The sequence below is a fragment of the Sturnira hondurensis genome, unplaced genomic scaffold, assembly GCF_014824575.4.
Source record: "Sturnira hondurensis isolate 20B ecotype Veracruz unplaced genomic scaffold, ASM1482457v3 Scaffold0008380, whole genome shotgun sequence".
Classification (NCBI taxonomy): Eukaryota; Metazoa; Chordata; class Mammalia; order Chiroptera; family Phyllostomidae; genus Sturnira; species Sturnira hondurensis.
This window is the reverse complement of record NW_028081011.1, coordinates 4,095,628-4,114,765: the sequence shown is the minus strand read 5'-3', so window position 1 is coordinate 4,114,765 and position 19,138 is coordinate 4,095,628. Positions and strand designations below refer to the sequence as shown.

General features: G+C 44.1%; 1 protein-coding gene across 1 annotated transcript; it reads right to left on the bottom strand.

Moving 5' to 3' along the window:
- Positions 1–265: 265 nt before the first annotated feature.
- Positions 266–14,792, bottom strand: LOC118992888 (paired immunoglobulin-like type 2 receptor alpha). Its single transcript, XM_037054956.1, has 3 exons — positions 14,660–14,792; positions 13,928–14,320; positions 266–1,977 (listed from the first exon to the last, which is right to left on the bottom strand). Exons 1-3 carry the CDS (start codon positions 14,712–14,714, stop codon positions 1,697–1,699), a joined length of 729 nt encoding a protein of 242 aa, XP_036910851.1. The 5' UTR covers positions 14,715–14,792; the 3' UTR covers positions 266–1,696.
- Between the last annotated feature and the right edge of the window lie 4,346 nt (positions 14,793–19,138).

Here is a 19,138-nt window from a genome sequence, read left to right as displayed (position 1 = left end):
GAGGCAGAGAAACATCAATGTGTGGCTGCCTTCCGGGCACCCCATACTGGGCACCTGGCCCCCAACCCAGGCATGTGCCCTGACTGGGAATCAAACTGGTGCCCCTTTGGTTTGCAGCCTGTGCTCAATCCACTGAACCATACTGGCCAGGGCAACAATCTCAGTTTTTATGAAGTTGAATTTGTCAATATTTTGATTCATTGCTTTTCAGTTTTATGTCATACTTTGGGAGGTCATCTCCATACAATGGTTCCGGCACTATCCTTCTTTATTAATGAGAAACTTTACCTTTTAATTTACTAAATTTCTTCATATATTTGGGTCTATTTTTATCCTGCCTATATTAGAGTTTTTCTTTTCTTCCATCACTTTATCTGTTATCTGTTTATCTATTATATGCTAGTGTTGCATCATTTTAATTATTGTAGCTTAAAAATTATATGTTAATGTTCATCTAGTGCTTACTTTGTGCCAAAGTCTATTCTAAATACATTATGTTTAATTGTCATGACAACCCCCAGGATAATTACTACTATTATCCCTATTTTACTGATGAGTAGGTTGAGGCACTGAGTAATAGTACCACCAGAGCTGACTCAGCCATAATTTGATGGCAGGCAGTCAGATTCTATGCTCTTCACCTTTGTGCTTCAATATCTAATAGGGAAAACCTTGTAGCAAATTTTTAAAGTAATTTCAAATCAATTTTGATGTTGTTGGGGCATAAATAATTGATGCCTCTAACTCTGTGCTCTCTTTGAGCTGTTAACACATACATCCAAATTTCTGATCAATATTTCTACTCAGATGCCGCACAGGTATCTCAAACATAACATAGTCCAATCTCAAGGAAATATCTTTCTCTTCCCAAAACGTGGCCTTTGACCTTCTATGTCCCCTAATTCACTTTGTTTCATTATAGCCTTGTTCACTCAAGTTGTAAAAGTGAGACTTCTTCCTGCTCCCTCGCCCCTACATCAGTCCAATCACCAAGTCTTACTGATTGAGCCCCTCTTAACCTTTTCCAGAATCTGTCTCTCTGTAGATCTACGTATCTGCAAGGCAAAGTGAGGTTGCCTCTTGGCTGCTTCATGTCCTCTTCTCCCATCTTCTACTTCCCTCATAGCACTGAGCTACTTACAGTTACCAGAATGGTTTCCTTTGCTTGGAGGAACAGAGATCTCTATAATACCCTCACCACTTCTGTGGCTAATTCTCTTTTTATTCTTTGAGAATTTTTGACAGTGTTACTTCCTCTGGGAAGTCCTCCCTGATTCCTCTCCTTCCTCCCAATGTACCATAGCTCTTTTCAAGTGAGGCAATCAGCCCATGAGGCACCTCGTGCCCCCTCAAGAGTTATGTGAGAGCAAGGCCTCTGTTTTATTTGCTTATATCTCCAATTACAAGCCAGGCCTAGAAAAGGGGAACCCCACTAATGCTTGCTGAACTGAGCCAAGTTCCTGTCCCTTCTGTTCTGTCTTCTCCGTGAACCAAATGGTAAGGACTGATGAGAAGTGATCAAGTCAAGAAACAAGAACTGTGAAATGATCAGACTTGTGGCAAGAAGTTGGTCTGGAGTACTGGCTTCAAACTTGGTCACTCACAGACACAACTTGAGGAGACTGTTAACAATGCAGATTCCCAAGCCCAGAGCTCCCCCCAAGTAGGGATCTGCCATTTTAACAGGCATCTGTGGTCATTCTGATGCAGGTGGGTTCAGAGAAACACCTGGTTGGGAAGCTTGAGGAGAGAGTGGGATCTTTGACAACTTACCTTTCCTTCTCTTCCACCTGAGGCAGACCATCAGTCCCAAAATTGCAATTATGAGCATAGCACTGGCCACTGCCACCCCAACTATAGCTCCTGGAGTCAGGGGCCAAGACCCTGAGCTCCTCTCTTTCCTGGAGACATCGATGCCAACTGTGGTGGTGGTGGTGGTGATGGTGCTGGTGGGCCCTTCTGTGGGTTTCTCGGTGGCTGAGAAGACATGAGAAATAAGCAAATTGTCCCTTGGAGGCCTGGAGGTATCTGAGTGAAACTGTCACATCGTGTTCCCTAGTTTGGGGAATACTGGGCCTTGAGAGCAACCCTCTGAAGCTGTCACAGTGGGAGGTGAAATGCTGAAGGCTTAGAATATACATCACTCAGTTTACATCCTGACTCTACCAAGGATCAGTGCTGTGACCTCAGAACCTCATTGCATCACCTACAAATAGAGATAACTAGATCACAGGATTAAAAAAACTATTGTGGCAAAAGCCACACAACATAAAATTTGCCACTTTAACCATATTTAAGTGTACAGTTCAGTGGCATTAAGTACATTGACATTGTTGTGCAGCCATCACCACCACATCCAGAATTTTTCGTCTTTCCAAATGGAAATGCTGTCCCCATTAAACAACTCCCCTTTACCCTCACACCAGCCCTGGGACCCCCCTACCCCGCATTCTGCCTTCTGTCTCTATGAATTTGGCTGCTCTAGATACCTCACATACCTGGGATCAAATAATATTTGTCCTTTTATAGGATTGTCTTAATAAGTGAGAAAACATCTATAAAGCACTTAGTATATATTTGAAAAATGTTTTTAAAGTTACTTTAATATATGTTAATGAACGTCAGTTCCTACAGATTGTACTTTTTAGATTTTTAATACACCAGTAAAAAATAACATAATACTAAGCCCACAGAAAAAAATTCTAATTCTAATAAAATCTTTAGGTTACCATGAACCAAATTCTCTGTCCACTCTTATTAGAAATTAGTAGTAAAAGGGCAAATATCATCTCTCAACTAAGATAAACTATTTTAAATTCTTAGTAAAGAAATATACAGGGCCCAGCACAAATAGTGCTCCTTTTTATTACAAAATCTTTTATTACAAAATCACAAGCATGAAATTCTGTACCATAATATCACACTCAAGCATACCATGTGACATTTTAGGTGAGATGTTCAAAGTGCTGTCCATCTCGAGAGGGACACTCACCTACCCTATCAACCACACTCGAGCAAGCCTTGCTTCTGCCAGACCCCGTATATAATAACGTGCTATTTAGAAAATGAAACCCAGAGCACCTGAAACCTAATTTTGTTAACAGTGGCCCCCAATAAATTCAATAAAAAGGTAACAAATTCTAAAAAACCCAGAACAATACGTATTTTTAAAAAACTCCTGGAATGTGAATAAAGCTGCACTCACTCTAATACTAAATTTATAGTGCTAAATGGTTTCCCTATTTAAAATGGGAAGAAAATTTTAAATGAATGAAATTTTTAAAGAAAAAATAACCAAAACAGAGGGGAGTGAGCCCTAAGGAAACTCATAGTTTGAAAGTAATGGAAACATATGAGGGAATAAATTTATTAGGAAACAGAGTAGCAAAGGGTATAATAACTCTAGGAAGTAGTTATTTAGGGGAAAAAATGAGAAAACAGACAAGACTATCGCAAACTCAACAACAAAACTTTGTTTAAGTTGTGAGTGAGTGTATGCTTACTTATAGGTTGATAAAAAATTTTTAAATATTTTATTTATTTATTTTTAGAGAGGGGACAGGAAGGAGAAAGAGAGAGAGAGAAACATCAATGTGTGGTTGCCTCTCATGTATCCCCCACTGGGGACCTGGCCTGCAACCCAGGCATGTGCCTTGACTGGGAATCGAACCAGTGACCCTTTGCTTCACAGGCCCGTACTCAGTCCACTGAGCTACACCAGCCAGGGTGATTGATAAAATTTTTAAAAACTCTGAAATGGATAATTTTCAGAAACAAAAATTTTTTTAAAGTGGCTTTATAAGTAGTAAAGTTTAACTGACGGATAGACAAAGAAGTGAGAACACTATTAAGGAACTATCTTTCATTAATTCTAAGCTTGGTGGTTTTATGGGAAAACTCTAGTAAAGATTTAAGGAACAGATAATTCTTAGACATTAGTTTCCAGAACATAGAGTAATATGGAAAACTGCAATTCTAATTTATTACATAAAATGATAACTCTTATGCTAATATCCACTCATAATTTTTTTAAATGAGTATTAAAACAAAAGGCTGGTTTTTTTTTAACTGGGCCAAGTAGGGGAAAGTACCCAGTATTGACACAATGGGAGTAAAAGTTGACACAACCTTTGGGAATGCATTCAGGAATATCTATCAAAGTGTAAAATACACATGTATGCTCTCAGACCCAGTGATTTTTGTGCTAGGAATTTGTCCTATGGAAATGCTGGTGAAAATGTTGAAAGGCTTGTGTTTAAGGGTGTTCTTTGCAGCATTGTAGTGATGTGGTAACAACTTGAATATCTTTTAAAAAAAGATTTTATTTATTTATCTTTAGAGGGGAATGGAAAGAGAGAGGGAGAGAAATATAAATGTATGGTTGCCTGTTGTGCATCCCCTGCTGGGAATCGACCTGCAACCCAGGCATGTGTCCTGACTGGGAATCAAATGGTGGTTGTTTGGTTCACAGGTCTGCGCTCAGTCCACTGAGCCACACCAGCCAGGGCTGAATGTCCTTAAATAGGAAACTAATTAAGTAAATTATGATACATTGCTACAATGGGATAGATGCCATGCAGCTATTTACACTCAATATTATTTTATATTAGTTCCAGGTGTACAGCATAGTGGTTAGACAATCATATGCTTTACAAAGTGGCACCATACATAGTTATTAGATTATTGACTATATTTCCTATTCTATAATTTACATCCCTGTGATTATTTTGGGACTACCAAATTGTACTTCTTAATCCCATCACCTTTTTCACACAGTCCTTCATCCTCCCTTCCATCTGGCAACCATAAATCTGATCTTTGTATCTGTGAATCTGTTTCTATTTTGTTTGTTTATTATTTTGCTCTTTAGATTCCACACATAAGCAAATGCATATTGTATTTGTCTTTCTCTGTCTGACTTATTTTACTTAGCATAATATCCTGTAGGTCCATCCATGCTGTCACAAATGGTCAGATTTCATTCTTTTTCATGGCTGAGTAATATTCCATTATATATATACTGGATTTATGCCACCACTTTTTAGAATAATGTATTTTATTGATTATGCCATTACAGTTGTCCCATTTCCCCCTTTGTTTCTCTCCACACCGCACACACCCTCCCACCAACATACCCCCTCTTTAGTTCATGTCAATATGTCATAAGTTCTTTAGCTTCTACATTTCCCACACTACTCTTGCCCTCCCCCTGTCTATTTTCTCCCCACTGTCTATGCTACTTATTTTCTGTACCTTCTCCCCATCTCTCCTCCTCCCACTCCCCTGTTGCTAACCCTCCATGTGATCTCCATTTCTGTGATTCTGTTCCTGTTATAGTTGTTTGCTTACTTTGTTTCTGTTTTTGTTTTAGGTGCGGTTGTTAATGATTGTGAGTTTGCTGTCCTTTCACTGTTCATCTTTTTTGTCTTCTTTTTCTTAGATAAGTTCCTTTAACATTTCATATAATAAGGACTTGGTGATGATGCACTGCTTGAATTTGACCTTGCCTGGGAAGCACTTTATCTGCCCTTCCATTCTAAATGAAAGCTTTGCTGGATAGAGCAATTTTGGAGGTAGGTCCTTGCATTTCATGACTTGGAATACTTCTTTCCAGCCCCTTCTTGCCTGTAAGGTCTCTTTTGAGAAATCCGCTGACAGTCTGATGGGTACTCCTTTGTAGGTGACTGTCCCCTTATCTCCTACTGCTTCTAGAGTTCAACCCTTCATTTTAATCTTGGCTAATGTAATTATGATGTGCCTCGGTGTGTTCCTCCTTGGGTCCACCTTCTTTGGGACTCTCTGAGCTTCCTGGACTTCCTGGAAGTCTATTTCCTTCACCAGATTGGGAAGTCCTCCTTTATTATTTGTTCAAATAAGTTTTCCACTTGTTGTTCTTCCTCTTCCTCTTCTGGTACCCCTATAATTTGGATGTTGGAAAATGTCCTGGAGGTTCCTAAGCCTCTCCTCATTTTTTTGAATTCTTGTTTCTTCCTTCATTTCTGTTTGGTTGTTTCTTTCTTCCTTCTCGTCCACTCCATTGATTTGACTCCCAGTTTCCTTTCCATCACTATTGGTTCCCTGTGCATTTTTCTTCATTTCACTTAGTGTAGCCTTCATTTTTTTCATCTAATTTGTGACCATAATCAACCAGTTCTGTGAGCATTCTGATCACCAGTGCTTTGAACTGTGCATCTGATAAGTTAGCTATCTCTTGGTCGCTTAAAAGTATTGGCTCTGGGGCTTTGATCTGTTCTGTTTGAGCCATAATTTTTTGGTCAGGTCATGCCTGTTACATAGTGAGGGGTGGAGCCCTAGGTGTTCACCAGGGCAAGGCAACCCACATTGCTGTGTTGTGATGCTGTTTGTGGGGGTGGGGTCAGAGAGGAAACAACAACACTTGTTCTGCTCTCTCTTGGATTTCAGTCCCCTCTGACACTTCCCACAAGCAAATTGGGCCCCTCTGATACTGGTTCCCAGGTGCGTGGGCTTGTGTACATTCTAGGACCCTGTGGGTCTCTCCAACAAATTCTCCTGTGAGGCTGGGAGTCACTCCCAGCACCTTTTCAATTGGTGCTTTTAGGCTTTATTTCCCATCTCTGGGGCCCTGGGTTGCGTGGTCTGTCTCACTTCCCATTTTTGCCTGGCTTATCTGCGGGTGAATGTCCAGCCGCGGCCAGCCAACCGCCTTGTGTGCCTCACTGAGTCTGCTCATTTTCTCCCTACACCAGGGGTCTTCCAACTGCTGCCTGCATGTCTGGGTCTGCCAGCTACAACCTTTTCCTGCTGGTACTCCTCTCCGCTGGCCGCCGCCTCTGCCCCTCTTACCGGTCTGGATGAATCATTGTCAAACTTCCGTCCAGTTCAATTTTCTGTCTATTCTAGTTGTGTTTTTGTTTCTAAATATTTGTTGTCCTTAATTTTGGTTGTGTGAGGAGGCACAGTGTTTCCACCTATGCCTCCATCTTGGCTGGAAGTCTAGGCCACCACTTTTTTACCCATTCATTTATTGGTGGACCCTTAGGTTGTTTCCATATCTTGGTTATTGTAAATAAGTTTGCAGTGAACATAAGGGTGCATTTATTCTTTTGAATTAGTATATTATGTTTCTTTGGTTATATACCGAGAAGTGGATATATATATCCAGTTCCATTTTTAATTTTTTAGGAACCTCTAAACTGTTTTTCATAGTGGCTGCACCAATCTTTATTCCCACTAACAGTGCATGAGAATTTCCCTTTTTCCACATCCTCACCAGAACTTCTTTGTTGATTTATTAATGATAGCTGTTCTGACAGGTGTGAGGCGATAGCTCATTATGGTTTTAATTTGCTTTTCTCTGGTAATTATACCTTTGAGTATCTTTTCATAGATCTCTTGGCTATCTGCATATCCTTTTGGAGAAGAGTCTATTTGGGTCCTCTTCCCATTTTTTATTAGACTGTTTTTCCAGTGTTGAGTTGTTATGAGCTCCTTATAAATTTTGGACATAAAGCCCTTATCAGAAATATTATTGGCACCGGCCAAGACGGAGGCATTGGTGGAAACCCTGTGCCCCCTCCCACAACCAAATTTAAAGACAGCTAAGTTTTAGAAACAAAAACGCAGCCAAAACAGTGAAAATTGAACTGTACAGAAGTCCGACAACAACAAACCACTCAGCCAGACCGGTAAGAGGGGCGGAGTCAGTGGCGGAGCGGGGTAGGGCTAGAAAGATCTTTTGGTCCAACCAACCCAGGAGTGGAGGCAGAGGCAGTTGGTGGATCCCAAGCGTCGGGTGGTGACGGGTGGACCCAGTGAGGGTGCAGGGTGGCTGGCTGACTGCGGTCACACATTCGAGTGCAGATAAACTAAGTGAAGGAGCAAACAGTGAGACAGACAGCTCAGGCTAGGGCCCCAGAGGGAATTAGAGCCTGAAAGCACCATCTGGAAAGACTTTCTCAGGGTCGAAGGGCCAGGAGAGGCTCCCAGGCCCACAGAGAGTTCGTTGGAGAGACCCACAGGGTCCTGGAGAGTACATGGGCCCACACACCCGGGAACCAGCACCAGAGGGGCCCAGTTTGCTTGTGGGAAGCCGCAGAGGGGACAGAAATCTGAGAGAGAGCAGAGTGGAGCAAAGTGCCATTTTTTTCCCTCTCTGACCCCACCCCCACATACAGTGTCACAACCCAGCAACCAGGGTCCCCACCCCCACCCCGGTGAACACCTAAGGCTCCACCCCTCAAATATAACAGGTGCAAACAGACCAAACATTATTACTCAAGAACAGCTCAAAGCCCCAGAGCCTATAATTCTAAGTGACCAAGAAATAGCCAGCCTTTCAGATGCACAGTTCAAAATAATGGTGATCAGAATGCTCACAGAATTGGTTGATTTTAGTCACAAATTAGAGGAACATATGAAGGCTAAACTAATTTAAATGAAGGGAAATGCACAGGAAACCAATAGTGATGGAAAGGAAACTGGGACTCAAATCAAGGAAGTGGACCAGAAAGAAGAAAGGAACAACCAAACTGAACAGAAGAAAGAATCAAGATTTCAAAAAAATGAGGAGAGGCTTAGGAACCTCCAGGACATCTTTAAATGTTCCAACATCCAGATTATAGGGGTACCAGAAGGGAAAGAGGAACAGCCACGAGTGGAAAACTTATTTGAACAAATAGTAAAGAAGAACTTCCCCAGTCTGGCAAAGGAAATAGACTTTCAGGAAGTCCAGGAAGCTCATAGAGTCCCAAAGAAGTTGGACTCAAGAAGGAACACACCAAGGCACATCATAATTACATTAGCCAAGATTAAAATGAAGGATTGAACTCTAGAAGCAGCAAGAGATAAGGGGACAGTCACCTACAAAGGAGTTCTCATCAGACTGTCAGCGGATTTCTCAAAAGAGACTTTACAGGCAAGAAGGGGCTGGAAAGAAGTATTCCAAGTCATGAAATCCAAAGACCTACATCCAAGATTGCTCTATTCAGCAAAGCTTTCATTTAGAATGGAAAGGCAGATAAAGTACTTCTCAGATAAGGTCAAATTCAAGGAGTTCATCATCACCAAGCCCTTATTATATGAAATGTTAAAGGACTTATCTAAGAAAAAGAAGATAAAAAAGATGAACAGTGAAAGGACAGCAAACTCACAGTTATTAACAACCACACCTAAAACAAAAGCAAACTAAGAGGACAGCTAGATCAGGAGCAGAACCATAGAAATGAAGAACACATGGAGGGTTAACAAGAGGGGAGTGGGAGGGGGAGAAGCGGGGAGAAGGTACAGAGAATAGTAGCATAGATGGTAGGTAGAAAATAGGGGGAGGGCAAGAATAGTATGGGAAATATAGAATCTAAAGAACTTGTGACACATGGACATGAATGAAAGAGGGGGATGGTGGGGGAGGGGTGTGCAGGGTGGAGGAGAGTGAGGGGGGGAGTGAGACAACTGTAATGGCATAATCAATAATATATATTTAAAAAATACTATTGGGCCCTAGTGGTGTAGCTCGGTGGATTGAGCATGGGCCTGTGAAGCAAAGGGTTGCGGGTTCGACTCCCAGTCAGGGCACATGCCTGGGTTGCAGGCCAGGTCCCCAGTAGGGGACTCATGAGAGGCAACCACGCATTGATGTTTCTCTCCCTCTCTTTCTCCTTCCCTTCCCCTCTCTGTAAAAATAAATAAATCAAATATTTAAAAAAATAAAATAGAAAATATTACTGGCAAATATTTTTCCTAATCAGTAGGTTGTCTTTTGTTTTGTTGATGGTTTCCTTTGTTGTGCAATAACTTTTTAGTTTGATGTACTCCCATTTGTTTATTTTTTGTTTACCTTGCCTGAGGAGATATATCAGAAAAAATATCACTAAGAGAAATATTAGACATTTTACTGCCTATGTTTTCTCCTAGGAGTTTTAAGGTTTTGAGTTTTACATGTAAATCTTTTAATCCATTTTAAGCTTATTTTTGCCTCTATCTGTCCAGTTTCTCAACACCATTTATTGAATAGACTGTCTTGACCGCATTGTATTTTCTTGCCTCCTTTGTCATATATTAATTGACCATATAGCTGTGGGTTGATTTCTGGGGTCTCTATTCTGTTTAATTGACCCATATGCCTGTTTTTATGCTAGTACCATGCTATTTTGTTTGCCGTGATATCAGGTAGCATGGTTCCACCAACTTTGTTCTTTCTCAAGATTGCTGTGGCTATTTGGAGGTCTTTTGGGGTTTCATATAAATTTTTGGATTATTAGTTCTAGGTCTGTGAGATACATCATTGGTATTTTGATAGGCAATCATTATATGTAAATCATAATATATGTAAATAAAACCATCATGCTATATACCTTAAGCTTATATGGTGATACATATTTATTAGTTCTAAGTAAAACTGGAAAAAATAATAAGTTAGCATTCTCAGAGGGACTTGTAAATAACATTAAAAATATTTGACCCTGGCTGCTGGTCAGGTTGGTGGCATAGGTAAATGTGGTATTCACCTCCTCCTACAACCACATCAAAATTACGACTAACCTACAGAACAACCATTATTCAGAACTGCCTGAAATCTGACTGAATGGAAGTCCTACAACTAGGGAATTAAAGAAGAAGCCACATTGAGGCTGGTAGGAGGGGCAGAGTCTTGAAATGGGCTGGTCCTACACTTATGTGTGGCAGATAAAAATTGGGAGGGATCTCTTGGCTGTGGAGGTCCCTCCTGAGAAGTGAGGGGTCCAAGTCCCATACCAGGTCCCCTAGTTCAGGGTTCCAGCGCCAGAAAGAGAAGTCCTCATAACTTCTGGATCTAAAAACCAGTGAGGATTGAGGCTGAGGGAGACGGAGCTTTTTGAGTGCCAGGCAATTTCTCTGAGAGGGATTACATATGAAATTACTTGGACTCAGTCTCTCAGAGCTCCAACACTGGGTCAGTAGCTTGAAAGGCAACAGAGACATATGAGGAGGAACTGAATTGTCTGGCATCAGGACAAGAGCTGGGGGGCAACTTTCTCCCAGGCAGAAATGCTGACAGAGACCGTTGTTCCTTTTGTGAGCTCTCCCCACACAGACCCAGCAGGTTGGCACAATGTATGAGATTCTATCCACCAAGCTCACACTGTTGGCCCTGCCCTGGTGATTCCCTGATGCAGTACCCCAACAAACTGTTGGGCTCACCCAAGCTGTTTCCAGTGGCTTTTCCATACAAATATCCTGTCTCGCCTCATGCTTCAGATTCTCCTGCAGTTTCTCAGACAAGCAATGTCAGGCCTCAGTGTGCCCTGTATGTTTTGTACTAGCAGCAGCTGGCCTTGGCCCAGCACTAGCATCAGCCAGACTTGGTTCACAGCTTGGCCTTGCTTAGGAACCTCCAAGTCTAGCACAAGTAGTAGCCATCTGCAGATTGCTTTGTAGCTTGTGCTGGGTGGCCACAGGCAAAACACAAGCAATGGCTGGCCCAAGTGTGCCAAAAGCTAGAAATATAAATGGATAGGACTGAGCATGCCAACAGGTAGCAAGATTATTGGGTAGAAAAAAATAGCACTCCCCTCTCTAATCCCTAGGAGAACTGTGGGGCTTGAGCAGGAAGAGGAAATGGTCTTTAAGACAGGAGTCCACCATTCTCTCAGGTTGTGTAGCACCTGAATAAAATTTCTCTTCTTTTGCACCAGCACCTGCCTCGTGAGTATGGTTTTTGTTGTGGCAGGCAGCTGGAACTGTTTTGTTTGCTTACACAGGAGAGTTCAAAATATGGGTTAAAAGAATGCTCAATGAACTTAGAAAGAACTCTAACAGCATAAAAAAGAACCAGTCAGAAATGAAGGATACACTAACAGAAATGAAGAATGATTGACAGGGAATCAACAGCAGAGCAGATGAAGCCAAGAATCAAATCAGCAATGTGGAATATGAGGAAACAAAAAACACCCAATCAGAATATCAAAAAGAAAAAAATTTCAAAAAATTTAGATAGTGTAAGGAGTCTTTGAAACAGCTTCAGATGTACCAACATTCACATCAAGGGGGTGAAGGAAGGAGAGGAGGGAGAGAGAGCAAGAAATTAAAAACCTATTTGAAAAAATAATGACAGAAATCTTCCTTAATTTGGTGAAGGAAATAGACATACAAGTCCAGGAAGCACAGAGTCCCAAACAAGATGAACTCAAAGAGGCTCACACCAAGACATATCATAATTAAAATGCCAAAAGTTAAAAACAAAGAGAGAATCTTAAAAGCAGCCAAAGGAAACCAGTTAAGTTAGTTACTTACAAGGGAGTTCCCATAAGAACTTCAGCTGATTTCTCAACAGAAACTTTGAAGGCCAGAAGAGATTGGCAAGAAATATTCAAAGTGATGAAAAGCATTTTTTCATCTGTCTGTGGGCTCTCTGTATGTCCTACTTGGAGAAGTATCTGTTCAGTTCCTTTGCCCATTTTTTGATAGAATTGTTTGTCTTCCTAATGTGGAGTTGTGTGAGTTCTTTGTATATTCTGGAGAGCGAATATGTTCGCTTTGGCAAATATGTTTTCCCATACAGTTAGTTCCATTTCCATTTTGTTGACACGTTCTTTAGCCATGCAGAAGCTTTTTGGTTTGATGCAGTCCCATTTGTTTATTCTTTCCATTATATCCCTTGTTCAAGGGGATGTATTAGTAAAAATACTGCTGCTTGGGATATCTGAAATTTTCCTGCCTATGTTTTCCTCTCAGATTTTTATGGTGTCACAACTTATATTTAAGTCTTTTATCCATTTTAAGTTTATCTTGGTGTATGGTGTAAGTTGGTGGTCATCACTAGCCATTAGAGAGATGCAAACTGGAACCACAATGAGACACCATGTCACACTGGTCAGAATGGCCATCATTAATAAATCAATAAACAACAAGTACTAGCAAGGTCGTGGAGACAAGGGAACCCTGGTACACTGTTGGTGGGAATGCAGACTGATGCAGCCACTGTGGAAAACAGCATGGAATTCCTCAAAAAACTAAAGATGGGATTGCCTTTCAATCCAGTTATCCCACTGCTGGAATTGCACCCTAAGAATCCTGAATCACCAATTCAAAACAACCTATGCACCCCGGTGTTAATAGCAGCTTTATTTATAATAGTCAAGTGCTGGAAACAGCCTATCATCAGTAAATGAGTCTATCAAAAAGCTGTGGTACATTTACATGATGGAATATTATGCAGTAGAAAGAAAGAAGGAACTCCTACCCTTTGTAACAGCATGGATGGAACTGGAGAGCATTATGCTAATTTAAAAAAAAAGCCAAGCAGTGAAAGACAAATACCATATGACTTCATCTATAAGTGGAACCTAATCAACAAAACAAACAAATGAGCAAAATAGAACCTGAGACTTGGAAATAAAGAATAAACTGAGAGCATTGAGGGGCACGTACTGGGAAGCAGAGTAGGAAAAGGAAGCAGGGAGGTTGGAAAAACAGGTGATGGGGTGTTAACAGGGGCCAGGCCAGGGGCATCCTCAGGCCCTCACTGGGTATCTCCTGTGTGTGCCAGGCTGAGCTCATGGCTGTGGGGAGCCACACATATGGGGCTTGCTGGGGGTCCACATCCAGGCACATGGCAAAGGGAAGGCAGGCCACATCCTGAAAAAGTCAAGTTCACTTGGAGGACTTGAGGCCAGGGCAGGGGCAGGGCTGGAGCCCCGGCTTGGAGCAAGAAGGGAGGACAACCAGGGAGTCAGGAAGGGGCTGAAGACTGGGGAAGGGGTTGGGGGCTGTATCTGGAGGGGACAGTGATGGAGGTGGGCAAGGAAGGTTGCCCAAGTCTGGGGAAGATTATGGTGAGAATGGTAGAGTTGGAAGAGGCCTGGGAAGGAGTCAAGAGCAGGGAGAGGATTTGAGAGAAGGGTCAGGAAGAGAGGCTCCTGGACCAGTCCTGGGGCGGGAGGGCACCAGAGGCTGGGGCAGCGGGACTCACCTGTGGTGATGGTGAGTTTGGTCCCCTCGATGGACTGCCACTTTTCCTCACGTCCTGTTGTCTGTGTGTACAAACAAACTCGGCAGAAGTATTCAGACTCATCCTCCTTCCGCAAGTTAGAGATCTGGAGGGAGCCATTCCTCTGGCCCTTTGTCCAGAGCAGGGAGAGGCGGCCCTTGTAATCCTTATGGGTGAAAGGCGGGGTTGTGTTGTAGATGAACTCCCCATGGAACTCTTTCCTTCTCCAGAATATTCTCACCCTGGGATTCCTGGCTAACTCCCAGGGGTAACAGAAGGAGAAGGGGATTTGGATGGAACCACCCACAGGGGCTGAGAGATGCTTTGGTTGGTAGACTTTAAAAGTAGAGGCTGGTTTGCATTTTGCTGAGCCACCTGGAGGAGGGAGAAAGAGGGAGAGACTTTGAAGCCACTTGGAGAGACAAAAAGATAACCCCAGACTGCCTGGTACCTTCACCCATGGGCAGAAGTGTGACAGACATGTCTGGCCCCCTGGCTGTGTGTCCCCCTTTCCAGGCCTAGGGTAGAAAGGAGAGTGAAGGGTGTAGGGGACCCAGCACTGTGGGACCAGCCCAGCCCATTGCTTGTGGGTGGGAGGCCTGGTTGGCTACCCCAGCAGACCCCATCTCCAGAGGCCTGGCCACAGACTCTCCCCAGACCCCCCTTCCCTGCCCTCATAACCCTGGGCAGAGCCATGTGGTCCTGGCCACTCACCAGCCTGCAGAGGTGCTGGCAGCAGCAGCAGGGGCAGCAGCAGGGGCAGACCCATCGCCTTGCCCTCCTCCTGGGGATGAGAAGACAAGCAGAGCCTCTAGGCCAAAGGGGAGGCCCAGGGGACAGGCTGCCTTGGTGTAGTCTGACAACTGGGAGGGGTGGGACCAGGCTCCTTCAGAGTGCTGAGGGAGCATGGGGGCCTTCCCCAAACACCCCTGCCCCAGAGTGACTAGCACTTCCTTTTTCAACTTGGCTTCTTCTTTTCCTATATTGCTAAAGGGCCTCTCTTGTTGTCAGTGAAAAAGAGCCTTAATAAAGGTCCTCCAGTCCCCATCTTCACGCTAAAGGGTGTGGTCCTGACCTTGGCTGCCTGGGCCACACCACCCCCCACCCCGCCCCCGTCAACTGCCTGTCTCTGCCAGGGACTTGCTCATCTCCTAGGATTCAGTCTCAAGCTTGCTCATACTCTCTCTCTCTCTCTCCTTTTCTCTGCTTCTCTGGGTGCCTCTCAGTCTGTTTCTCTCTCTCAATCCAGGGGAAGTGGTGGCAGCAGGACCAGCTCAGGCTCTTTCAAGAGAGGAAAAGCAGCCCTGAGTCCCTGCCCAGCTACAGCCCCTTAGAGAGAATAGGAGGGGGAGACGCTGATGGAGACGCCCTCAGCCCCAGGTGCATCTGGCTTGCTCTTGGCCTCTGGCCCTCCCCTGTAGTCCCCAGGCAGAAACGAGACCCACAGCCCCCATTCCACTCCCTCTGTGCATCTCACACCCTCTCTGAATTTAGGAGGTGAGGGTGGTCTTACCCTTCTGGCTCCCCAGAGAGTGGGCTGTCTGGTGGCCACACCCTAACCCACAGAATTCAAATCTGGATCTGCAGGGTCATCTGTCTTCACCACTTCGCATTTGAGGTGACCAGGACTCAGAGAGGGAGTGCCCCAAGTCCATGACTCTCAAGTGATGGGTCCAGGACATGAATTACAGTCTTTGGGTTTTTTCATTCTCACCCAAGAACATCTTTTCATTGCTTTTAGAGAGAGAGCAAGGGAGAGGCAGAAACAGTGATCTGAGAAGCATTGATTGGTTGCCACCCACACATACCTGGACTGGTGATTGAACCCTAAACACAGGCATGTGCCCTGACTAAGAATCAAACCCACAGTGTTTTATTATGGGGCAGTGCTCCAACCAACAGAGCCACACCAGCTAAGGCTCAAAGGCTCCAGTCTTGTGAAGTCCACGAACCTTCTGTCCCTTATGGATGCTTCTACATGGTTATACCACAAAATCTCTAGGCCTGGGCATAGGGTGTACAGCTCTGGAGCGTGAGCTCCAGGAGGCTGCATTTTAATAATACTCCTTAGGTGATTCCACCCACGGCTGTGAGAGCCCTGACCAATCCAGAGTGGTCCCTGGACAGAGGGGATTAAGACTCAGAGCAGTAATGGGTCACCCCAGGGACAGTCTGGGGACCATCAATGCCAGCCTGTGACTGGTGGTGAACAGGGTGAGAGACTGGGGACTGGGACCCTTGGTGACTCACAGGAGGCTCTGTCCATTCCTCCCCCAGAATGAGGTTGGCATCAATTTACTGAGGAGACCATGTGGGTGAATGGTCATGATTTCTTCAGAGGAAGTGGTATTTGTCTTCTGGAGATGCAAGAAGCAGACCAAGTTCCTTTTTTATTAGTTTCTTCCCCAATCCTAACACTTTCTCCCACACTTCTCCCAAGGCCAGTCAGACAGCCCCTGCCTCCCTCTGTGCCTGCTTTTCTTACCCTCCTCCCAGGCCTGAGAATAGGGGTTTCAAATTTTATGGAGCTTTCTTATCTGAGTCAGACGCTGAACATCCATTGCCTCACTTTCAGCTTTACAATATTCTGTGGTGGGTGCATTGTTACCTCCTTTTTACCCATGGGGAAGTTGAGGCCACAGAGCCTTGAGGTCATGTAGTCCCCTGGGCTGTGAAAGATGCTTGTGAATTGATAACAGTTGTAAATATGGGCAGAAGAGGGGACAGGGGACCCACTGGTTTCTTGGCAGGACATCCAGAGGGTGGCCTGTCTTGTCTGTGGGGTGACACTTGGGTTCCATTTTCACCTTGCTTCTCTAGCTATGGGACCTGGCTGGACAGTCTCCTCATTGCCAGGCTGCCTGAGGAAGGGGACTCCACCAGGGGTGTCACTGATCATTCTGTTGGGCAGCACAGAACTTTTATGAAATAGACCCTGTAACTTTTGCAGAGAACCTGCTGTACAGGTGCCCTCGTGCTGGTTCCACGAACAGTCTCTCTAGATGCAAGTTGCACGTTGCCTGTCACGTTCAGTCGCCTGACCCAGTTGGATGCCCCTGAGGATAGGAATTGTGAGGCATGATTTCTTTTTAGAGATGGTGCGTGGTCTTCTGATCTGTTCATCCTTTCTTTCCCCCCAAAAGAATGAGAGGGCCTGGGAGTCAGCCTCAAGTTATGGCTCCACTCACAGAGGGGGCTTGTGGGAGCAGGAGGGCCTGATGTTTTGTGATGCAAGGGTGTGCAGAGCCTAAATGTAGTACGTGGCCATGGGGAAGGAACAGCAGTGTCATAAGGAGCAGTATATAACGAGCCATGGACCACATTTTGAGGACCACTGCCTTAAATCTTCCCCAAGTTTTTCTGAGCTTCCACTCTCCCACTCTCATTGGTCACGCCCATCACTGCCCCACCATTTGTCCCTCCATGGCACCTTGCCCTCCTTCTGTTTTTCTCCCAACATCAGAAATAAGGCAAAGACATCTGCTTTCACTACCCAACTCATTGTGCCGGAGGTTCTATCCCTTGCAATTGAAAAGAAAAGGAAATAAAAATGTTCTACCTGTATTTTCTTAGATCCTACATTTATGTTTTGCATCCAGTCACTGTAGGGCCAAGTACACTAACTACATTTTCTGTCTTTCTTTTTTAAAAAATCCTTACCCAGGGACATGCTTATTGATTTTGGGAGAGAGGGGATGAAAAGGAGAGAGATAGAGAGGTAGGAAGAGAAATATCAATGTGAGAGAGATTGATTGGTTGCCTCTCGTACACGTCCTGGCCAGGGATCTAACCCATAACCTAGGCACATGCCCCAACTGGGAACTGAACCCGTGACTTTGTGGTTTACAGGATGATGCTCCTACCAAATGAACCAGCCAGGGCTATATTTTCTTTTTAAAATATTTTTATTTGTTGATTGTTTTGAGAGAGAGAAACATTGATTTGTTGTTCCACTTATTTATTCATTTATTGGTTGATTCTTGTATGTGCCCTGACTGAGGGTCAAACCTATAAACTTGGTGTACCAAGACCATCTCTAACTCAGGGGTCCCCAAGCTGCAAGCCATGGGCCCGTACCAGTCCATGGCTTGTTAGGAACCAGGTTGTCCAGCAGGAGGTGAGCAGCAGGCCAGTGAGTGAAAAGTCAGCTGTATTTACAGCCACTCCCCATGGCTCGCATTACCGCCTGAGCTCTGCCTCCTGTCAGATAAGCAGCAGCATTAGATTCTCATAGGAGCGCAAACCCTACTGTGAACTGCTCATGCTAGGGGGTTGATGTTGCACGCTCCTTATGAGAATCTAATGCTGTATGATCTGAGGTGGAGCTGAGGTGGTGATTCTAGCCCTGGGGAGCAGTTGAAAATAGAGATTATCATTAGCAAAGAGGTTTGACCGCAGCAACCATAATAAATCAGGTGCTCGCAGACTGGTATCAAAACCCTATCAGTGAGTGGTACACCAGTGACAATTAAGCTGCATCTGGTGGCAGGCTTTAAGTCAGAATCTGACACTTATTTTATTCTGCACATGTCCCGCCCATTATTTTAGACCACTTCTAGCTGCGCCTCTTTCCCACACTGCGCACTTGCCTCAGCCGCAGTTTTAGTAAGCCCATAGGCTAACCCTAGCCAGAGTTACTGAAAAACAAAAATTGCTGTAGAAATTGTTTGAAAAGGGGGAAAGACCCAATGATGGGAGAGCAGAAGCCTCTAAGACTGCCCACAAAAAGGAAGCTGCATTTAAAAGGAAATACCGAGTCCCATTGAAATTATGGGTTCATTGCAACAAGTGATTCACATTCTCCAACTCTGCTTCCTATAATATGTGGTGACTAGCTAGCCAGAAAAGCCACGAAACCTTCAAAACTGCTTCGCTACACGGAGACCAAGCACCCTGCATTAAAAGGCAAGGCTTTGGAGTTTTTCAAAAGAAAAAATATGTGAACATGAAGAACAGTGGCAATTATTGAAGGCCACCGCTTCATCAAATGCATCTCACTGACAGCATCATGGCTGACTGCATCGCTAAAGCCGAGACGCCCTTTACTGTTGGTGAAGAGTTGATCCTGCCTGCGGCTAAGGACGTTTGCTGTGAACTTTTAGGAGAGGCTCATGTTCCTCTTTCAGCTAGCATCATAACTAGACAATCTGATGAAATAGCAGAGGGTATTGAGGCACAACTGTTACAGAGGAT

Coding starts and splice junctions, on each gene's coding strand:
- LOC118992888 (XM_037054956.1), bottom strand. CDS start 14,714: ATGGGTCTGCCCCTGCTGCTGCCCCTGCTGCTGCTGCCAGCACCTCTG. Junction 14,321..14,659: donor GCCAGCACCTCTGCAGGCTG/GTGAGTGGCCAG, acceptor TCCCTCCTCCAG/GTGGCTCAGCAAAATGCAAA. Junction 1,978..13,927: donor CAAACTCACCATCACCACAG/GTGAGTCCCGCT, acceptor ATGTCTTCTCAG/CCACCGAGAAACCCACAGAA.